We start from the raw sequence: 8975 nt of genomic DNA, 5'->3' as shown, positions 1-8975 counted from the left end.
GGGCACAGTGGCTCATGCTTGTAATCCCAGCACTTTTGGAGGCCAAGGTGGGCGGATCACGAGGTCAAGAGATCGAGACCATCCTGGCCAACATGGTGAACCCTCGTCTCCACTAAAAATACAAAAATTACCGGGGCGTGGTGGCGTGTGCCTGTAGTCCCAGCTACTCGGGAGGCTGAGACAGGAGAATTGCTTGACCCCGGGAAGCAGAGGTTGCAGTGAGCGGAGATTGTGCCACCTCACTCTAGCCTAACCTGGCGACAGGGCGAGACTCCATCTCAAAAAACAAAAGAAAAGAAATTAAAGACTCGGTCTTGCCTAAGTAAATCGTCAATACAAATTATGCAGGCTTTGAAAAAAATTTAGATTAGGCCATTGAAAGGGCTATAACAAAGGAAATTAAAAGGATAGAAACATTCTAACTAGGCCAAGTAGTATGAGATTTGTAGTTTAAAAAGATCATGGGCCGGGCGCGGTGGCTCACGCCTGCAATCCCAGCACTTTGGGAAGCCGAGGCGGGCGGATCACGGGGTCAGGAGATCGAGACCATCCTGGCCAACATGGCGAATCCCCCGTCTCTACTAAAATACAAAAAATTAGCCGGGCCTGGTGGCGGGCGCCTGTAGTCCCAGCTACTCAGTAGGCAGAGGCAAAGAATTGCTTGAACCCGGGAGGCGGAGGTTGCAGTGAGCCGAGATTGTGCCACTGCACTCTAACCTGGTGACAGGGTGAGACTCCATATCAAAAAAAAAAAAGAAAAGAAATTAAAGACTCAGTCCTGCCTAAGTAAATCGTGATACAATACGAATTATGCAGGCTTTGAAAATAATTTAGATTAGGTCATTGAAAGGGCTATAACAAAGGAAATTAAAAGGATAGAAACATTCTAACTAGGCCAAGTAGTATGAGATTTGTAGTTTAAAAAGATCATGGGCGGGGCGCGGTGGTTCACGCCTGTAATCCCAGCACTTTGGGAGGCCGAGGTAGGTGGATCACAAGGTCAGAAGATCTAGACCATCCTGGCCAACATGGTGAAACCCCCGTCTCTACTAAAATACAAAAAATTAGCCGGGCCTGGTGGTACACGCCTGTAGTCCTAGCCACTCGGGAGGCAGAGGCAGAGGCAGAGGCAGAGAACTGCTTGAACCCGGGAGAGGGAGGTTGCAGTGAACCAAGATTGTGCCACTGCACTCCAGCCTGGATGACGGTGAGACTCCGCCTCAAAAAATAAAGATAAAAAATAAGGCCAGGCACGGTGGCTCACGCCTGTAATTTCAGCACTTTGGGAGGCCAAGGTGGGCAGATCACCCGAAGTCTGGAGTTCGGGACCACCCTTGCCAACATGGTGAAACCTCATCTCTACACTAAATAGAAAAATCAGCCTGATGCGGTGGCAAGCACCTGTAGTCCCAGCTAGTGGAGAGGCTAAGGCAGGAGAATCGCTTGAACCTGGGAGTTGGAGGCTGCAGTGACCTGAGATCGCGACTGCACTCCAGCCTGGGCGACAGAGTGAGACTCTGTTTCAAATAAATAAATAAATAAAATAAAATATAAAAAGAGCAGACACTCCCACGGAGGGGCAAAAGCGTAAGGATTGAAGAATAAGGACTGAAGAGAAGTAATCCTAAAACTGACAGCCGGCCAGGGGCGGTGGCTCACGCCTGTAATGCCAGTATTTGGGGAGGCTAAGGCAGGCAGATCACCTGAGGTCAGGAGTTTGAGACCAACCTGACCAACATGGAGAAACCCCGTCTCTACTAAAAATACAAAAATTAGCTGCGCATGGTTGCACATGCCTGTAATCCCAGCTACTCAGGAGGCTGAGGCAGGAGAATTGCTTGAACCCAGGAGGCAGAGGTTGCAGTGAGCCGAGATCCTGCCGTTGCACTCCAGCCTGGGCAACAAGAGTGAAACTCCGTCTCAAAACAAAAAACAAAAAACACTGACAGAGGCCGGGGACCATCATCCAGAGCCAAATCCACAGGTCAGATAGCTTGGGTTTTCATCCAAACTCTGATACTTGTTACCTGGCCAGAATTTGTTAACTTTCCTTACTCAATCAAGTCCCCCAAATATATTGTTGCTTACCTAATGGATAGTGCCTAACCTGAAAATCTGGGATTCATCCTATATTCCTTCTCCATCCACACACTACATCTAATCAGACACCAGGTCTTATTGGTATTTGGATCAAAATCAAGTCTTATTGATTTTATCTTTTAAAAAATCACTATTCTACCCTTCCCTATGTCCCCATTTCAACTGCATTAGTTCAAGCATTCATTTTCCTTGCCTGCTCTCCTGCTCTCCAGGGTTAGCTTTCTCACCCAGATAGCTGATCACATCACTTTTCTGCTTGCATTCAATGGGCCCCATTGAAAGATACTGTCAAATTCTTAGCACAACAAAGCTCTTGTAAACCTGGTCTGAGCCTGAATTTCTAGCTGTATCTCCTGCCACACTTTTCCCTGGCCCCTATGCATTTAGCCAAACGAAATTATCAGTAAGTTTCTGAAAATAGCTTTTCCTCTTTCTTGCCTTTGCTACTCCCTTAGCGATATTCTTCCCTCTTTTCCTCTGTACAAACTTATCTTCCTCTAAGCATACAAGCTTCCTCAAAGTCATCCCTGACCGCCCCAGGCACTTAGGCCCCATCTCAGTGATCCCAGGGTACCTTGTTCACACCCTGGTATCCATCACAATTGTTTTCATCATTGCATTAAACTTTTTGAGTGTAGATTTTTTTTTCTCTATTTGCATCCCCGTAGACTAATGTCTGATGCAGAGTAAGGCTCGGTTGCTATTCACTGCTGAATGAAGAACTAAAGGTGAAAGGTTAAAAGCCACTATGAAACTGTCTTATTCTAATGCATAATCACCTAAATCACAATTTGGGAGAGAATTATTCTTTTCGGTTTACAAATCACTTTCTAATTTATTTTAACATCACCACCACTGGAAATCAGGTAAGGCAACTACTGTATCCACATTATATAATAACAGAGGCTCATCACATCACACATGCTAACTTGAAGATTATGGCAGGAACAATAAAGAGGCTCAACAGGGATTCCTTAGTCCTGTTTCAACCTTTTTATACAGGCTGCCAAGATGACTCAATCCAAAATTGCTGATGTCTCGTGCCTGTAATCCCAGCTACCTGAGAGGCTGATGTGGGAGGATCACTTGAGCCTAGAAGTTCAAGGCTGCAGTGAGCTCTGATCATGCCACTGCACTCCAGCCTGGGCCACAAAGTGAAACTTTGTCTCTAAAAAACTTCAGTAATAAAGTAACTGGGCCAGGCATGGTGGCTTACGCCTGTAATCCCAGCACTTTGTGAGGCCGAGGCAGGTAGATCACAAGGTCAGATCGAGACCACCCTGACAGACATGGTGAAACCCCGTCTCTACTAAAAATACAAAAATTAGCAGGGCATGGTGGCACATGCCTATAGTCCCAGCTACTCAGGAGGCCAAGGCAGGACAGTCACTTGAATCCCAGACGCCAAGGCTGCAGTGAGCTGAGATCGCACCACTGCACTCCAGCCTGGGCAACAGAGCGAGACTCCATCTCAAAAAATAAATAAATAACTGGCCAGGCACACTGGCTCATGTCTGTGATCCCAACACTTTGGGAGGCTGAGGCAGAAGGATCCCTTGAAGCCAAGAGACCAGCGTGGGCAACATAGCAAAACCCCCACCTCTACAAAAATAAAAATAGGCCAGGTGTGGTGGCTCATGCCTATAGTCCTAGTTACTACTTGGGAGGCTGAGTCAGGAGGATCACTTGAATCCAGGAGTTTGAGGCTACAGTGAGCTATGACTGTGCCACTGCACTCCAGACTGAGTGATGAGTGAGACTATTTCTAAAAAAAACCCAGAAAACAAAACAGCCAGATGTGGAGGTACACACCTGTAGGTACACACCTTACCTACTTGGGAGGCTGAGGGTCAAGCCTTCTTGAATCCACTTTCTACAAGGACATCCTAGAAGATGTTAACGTGATGAAATCCCTCAAATAGCAGCCTTCCAAGAGAGACAGAGGGTTGCGGGAGGTAAAGATGTCCCTTTCATTCAGTAGCACAGAAGTCAAGTTACAAAAGTATGAGGCTGCCCACTCTTGGGCACCCTTAGCCCAAGGTCAGGAGATGATAGGCTTGAAGAGGGTGTATTGGTGATGGAGGGTGAGGGTGGGGGGTTATTTACAGGATCCACAAGCCCCCTGAAAAGTTATTTGGAAGAGTTTGTGTAAAAATTTGTGTTTGCATCTCCTAGGAAGATCCACTGGCTGGGCATGGTGGCTCACACCTGTAATCCCAGCATTTTGGGAGGCCAAGGCAGGTGGATCACCTGAGGTCAGGAGTTTGAGACCATCCTGGCCAATATGGCGAAACCCTGTCTCTATTAAAAATACTAAATTAGACAGGTATGGTGGCGGGAGCTACTCGGGAGGCGGAGGCAGGAGAAGGGCATGAACCTGGGAGGCAGGGGTTGCAGTGAGCCGAGATTGCCCCACTGCACGACAGCCTGGGGGACAGAGCGAGACTCTGTCTCAAACAAAACAAAACAAAAAGAAGATCCATTACATTTACTGGCTTCTCAAGGGTTCTAAGAAAATGCAAACAGAAGATGATTAGAAAGGAGGGGCTTAGTTATTTCCACCCAGGGGAGGGGAGGGGCTCAGTTCTTTCCATCCAGGGCAGCCCCACTGCTAACCTAGACTCAGAGTTGCCCCAAACAATGTCCTCTCACTTCCACTCCTTACCCTAGTTTCGACTCCAGCCATGACACCCCAGAAAACAGACACAGAGAGGCCTCGGGGATAAAGGTCTTTATTGAACAACCTTATCTCACTCAGTAACAAAAGAGCAGGAGGCAACAATTCCCCCAGAAGTCTGCAGCCGTGTCCACCCTTGACAGCAGGATGCATGGCCTGCTGATACATCAGCTGCAGTTTAGAGCCCCTGGTGGTCACTTAGAGATCATAATTGGGGTTCTTCCGAAGGATAACAAAACCTTCCAGAATGGGGGTAACAGGAAGAAACTCCTCAGTGGCCAATTCTGCCCGTTCCCCGTGGGCCAACAACACTGGGGTTGTATGTGTCTGGAACCCTGTGATGGTCTTCGGCTTGCCAGCCTGGCCCACCACATCCACTGCCTGTAGGGTAAGAAAATGGAAAAGATGGAAAAGTAGCAACAACCCACTGCCCACGCTAGTTTCAGCAAAGCAAGTATATGTACATTCTCCAGTTTGGGAATACAGCCTGAGCCCTCCCCTCTACTCAACCTCTCACCTGGCCCACACGGACAGACACTGGCAATGGCCGCAGCTCCTCATCAAACGTAACCAGCATTCGGGGCTGCATGGCAGCCACCAGCCCATACAATACATAGTGTGATTTGCCTAGAATAACTGAGGGAAGCAGACAGGACAAAAAGCTGGGAAACAAAAGGACAGGCCTGGCCAGAAACACTAGAGCCCACCTCAGCCCTCACCCTTTAACCCCTCAGTCATACGACTGAATCCATACTCCTCCCCTCATATACCCTACTACTAACCCAGAGATACCCCCACCTCACTTTGCTTACAGCCCTTAGACTTGAAAATCGCATTTCCCCAGTGACTTAGGAGCAGATGCAGGGCACACCACCCTCAAGCCTCTTCGGGCCAGATCGAAAGTGTGGGTGATGAAAGGCCCAAAGAATCTCAGGAACTTAGAGTGATACAGAGCTAACTTGGGGTCTTGAACCTAAATTATCCAAGTGGTCCTGGAAAGGGTGGAGTCAGAGCACTACATGCTATGATATAAAATTTCTGACAGGAACTCACTGTTTCGAACATCCAGGAAAGAGACAAGCACAGTGAGCAGCCCAGCCACGGCCACTTGACTCATAAGCTGCCGGTCACTGTGGTAGGGGCAGAGGGTAAGGGTACCCTTTCCTAAATGTGTCAGGCCCTGAAAAAAACAGAGGGAAGTAGAGGTGAGGAGTCACCACTGAGGAATCATTGCCTAACCCAGCCAAACAGAAATCTCCCACATGGTCACATCTTTCCTCCTGGGCCAGCACTCCATGTTCCTCCTTCTATCACCACAGATACTTCCCCGGCATGCTCTGTGGAGAAGAGTTCTATTCTTTACCTGTGCCAAGCGCACCATGAAGAGGTTGTTTGGGTCCTTGGCATGATATTGAGCTAACTGGCGCAGCATTGCAGCCAGACGGGCATTATTGGTACCTGGAAATGTTAAACATTACAGAAGTGAAAAAAGGGGCCTCAAATCTTCCCCCAATCTGTTTATGATCTTCTTCTGCCCGATACTCACCACTGCCCACCATGCCCATGGCAAAAATGGAGTTATAGGAAACTTCTGGATCAGCATCATGAGAGAATTTGCTTAGGGTATCCAGGATGTTGAGTCGTGGATTTGAAACAGAGATGAGGGCCAGTGCTAAAGGTACAGCCCTCCGGAGTGTAGGCTCCCCATATCTCAGCTGATGATCCAAGAAAATACAACAGTAAAGAGGAATGCAGTAAAAACAAGTTCCATTACAGGAGTGGACTGATGGGTAAAAGGGGGTCTTAACTTCTGTAGAAAAGGCACAGCAGGCCAGGCGCGGTGGCTCACACCTGTAATCCCAGCACTTTGGGAGGCCGAGGCGGTTGGATCACGAGGTCAAGAGATTGAGACCATCCTGGCCAAGATGGTGAAACCCTGTCTTTACTAAAAATACAAAAATTAGCTGGGCATGGTGGTGTGCACCTGCAGTCCCAGCTACTTGGGAGGCTGAGGCAGGAGTATCACTTGAACCCAGGAGGCAGAGGTTGCAGTGAGCCAAGACCATGCCATTGCACTCCAGCCTGAGCAACAACAGCGAAACTCCGTTTCCAAAAAAAAAGAAAAAAAAGAAAAGGCACAGCAAAAAGACCACCTGTCCACCAAGAAAACGCATCAGAAAAGTCTTCGCTGGGGAACCCCAGGTCATCAAAACCAATATATTCCAATTTTCTTCATGCTATACTCACCAAGTGGCCAAAGGTTCGTAGTGCCATCTCTGCACCAATCTCCTCCCCCATAGCAATAAGGGCAATCCCCAGAACAGCTACTCCCTGCAATTGAAGAGACACCAGAACCCACTAAGCTCAAGGAATAAAAAACAGTCACCCTTGCCTCAAGTCCCATCTGAAAATAAAAAGCCATCCTGTGGGGAACACCCTTACCCCTTATACAGAACCCAGTCTCACGCTATTTCAATACGTGGCAATACCCAGAGGGGCTCTAAAGCAAAAACCAAACCCAGTTCCCCTGTATGCTTATCTCTTCTCACAGCCTCTCTGAAAGTGCCCAGCTGCCCATATAACCTGATGTGCTCCCATGTCTGCAGGGGCTTCCTTTTTGTCCTTGTCCTTCTTTTCTTTCTTGTCTTTGTCTTCCTCCTTCTCTTTGGAGTCAAAGTGTTCGCTACAAATGTGGAGCAGCTGCTGCACCTTCAGCACATTCCCAGAGCCTGCATCAGGGTGGTGAGGGAGAACGGACAGAAATGAGAGGTTACCAAGGAAATGCTTTGGAAAACAGTATAAGTCTAAAGAATCTAGAGCAGATCACAATGAAGGAGAAAGGAGAAACAACCTGAAAATAAGGACCAAGAAAGAAGTGAGGAGTCACTGGGGAAGCACAAAACAGACTCATAAAGACACAGACCTGCATATGCACACACATCCACCAGTGTGTTGGCAAAACTGCGGAATGGCTCTGACACAACCTCCAGTGCAGCCAGGATTGCCTCGATAGCCTCACCCTTCCCTACAGGACAGATTCAAGGGGTCTGAGGATACTTGCCTCCATCCAGCACAGCCTGACACATAAACCCTCCCTGTTGTATCCAGTTACTGTCAGCTCTTTGCTCAAATAGAAACATTCCCTCACCCAGGTGGTTGAGACCCAGTCCAAGAGGAAGCCAACGAGCATAAGTGTCCTTGAGCTCAGTCTCTGACTTCTCCATGATGGTCTGAAGGATAGTGGAAGTTACATCTCCATTGCAGGACCCCACTGCTATCATTCCACAGGCTAGAGCTGTCACACCTGCCACCTAGAGGTAGGAAAATCAGTATTACACAGAGTAAGTTATTAAAACATTTATGTCGATTCAAGATAGCCTATTTCTACAGTCCACTGCAAGATATTCTCACTAATAACATTAGTTTATAATCTCTTTTTGATGGTAGATCAAAATAACAATAGTAGCCATTACTCATTGAATATATACTATATGCCAGCCACTAGGCCAACTGTTTTGCGTACTATCGACATTTAACCCTCATGACAACCCCAGGATCACAGGTCCTGAGGTTATCCCCTGCACTACTTTTTTTTTTTTTTTTTTTGAGACAGAGTCTCGCTCTATCGCCAGGCTGGAGTGCAGTGGCGCAATCTCGGCTCACCGCAATCTCTGCCTCATGGGTTCAAGTGATTCTCCTGCCTCAGCCTCCCGAGTAGCTGGGACTACAGGTGCACGCCACCATACCCAGCTAATTTTTGTATTTAGTAGAGACGGGGTTTCACCACGTTGGCCAGGATGGTCTTGATCCCTTGACCTTGTGATCCGCCCGCCTCAGCCTCCCAAAGTGCTGGGATTACAGGCGTGAGCCACCGCACCTGGCTGTTATCCCCGTTTATGGATGAGAAAAATATGGCCTGAAGAGAATGAATTACTTGTTCAAGATCATACTGCTTATAAGCAGAGGTGGCAAGATTTGAACTCAAGACTTTCTGACTCTAAAACCTATGCCACTAGCCACCATGCTATATTTATCCATTAATGATGCTGCACAAGTATGAACATTTAAGGCTGACCAATGTCTGTAATACTAAGGAGAATCATCAATCCCAGGCTGTGTTAAGTTACACTTCACTCTAGTCCAAGTAGTTTCTCAGACATTCCAAGGGACACAACGCAATACTAAAATGTTAACTTTT

The 8975-nt window shown here is 47.6% G+C and overlaps 1 protein-coding gene across 1 annotated transcript in view; it reads right to left on the bottom strand.

Annotated features, from left to right (window-relative positions):
• Positions 1 to 4814: 4814 nt before the first annotated feature.
• PSMD2 (proteasome (prosome, macropain) 26S subunit, non-ATPase, 2) overlaps positions 4815 to 8975 on the bottom strand; it is a 16062-nt gene continuing 11901 nt past the window's right edge. Inside the window, exons 13-21 of the mRNA XM_011981849.1 lie at positions 7926 to 8088; positions 7701 to 7802; positions 7361 to 7506; positions 7025 to 7108; positions 6324 to 6492; positions 6141 to 6235; positions 5831 to 5957; positions 5295 to 5413; positions 4815 to 5158 (exon numbers count right to left, since the gene is read on the bottom strand). Coding sequence (XP_011837239.1) covers positions 4976 to 5158; positions 5295 to 5413; positions 5831 to 5957; positions 6141 to 6235; positions 6324 to 6492; positions 7025 to 7108; positions 7361 to 7506; positions 7701 to 7802; positions 7926 to 8088 — 1188 coding nt within the window. The 3' untranslated portion in view covers positions 4815 to 4975. The remainder of the gene's footprint in view (positions 5159 to 5294; positions 5414 to 5830; positions 5958 to 6140; positions 6236 to 6323; positions 6493 to 7024; positions 7109 to 7360; positions 7507 to 7700; positions 7803 to 7925; positions 8089 to 8975) is intronic.

This window comes from Mandrillus leucophaeus, unplaced genomic scaffold, assembly GCF_000951045.1.
Source record: "Mandrillus leucophaeus isolate KB7577 unplaced genomic scaffold, Mleu.le_1.0 Scaffold231, whole genome shotgun sequence".
NCBI lineage: Eukaryota > Metazoa > Chordata > Mammalia > Primates > Cercopithecidae > Mandrillus > Mandrillus leucophaeus.
The sequence above is the reverse complement of the archived record's forward strand: the minus strand, read 5'-3'. Positions and strand labels throughout refer to the sequence as shown.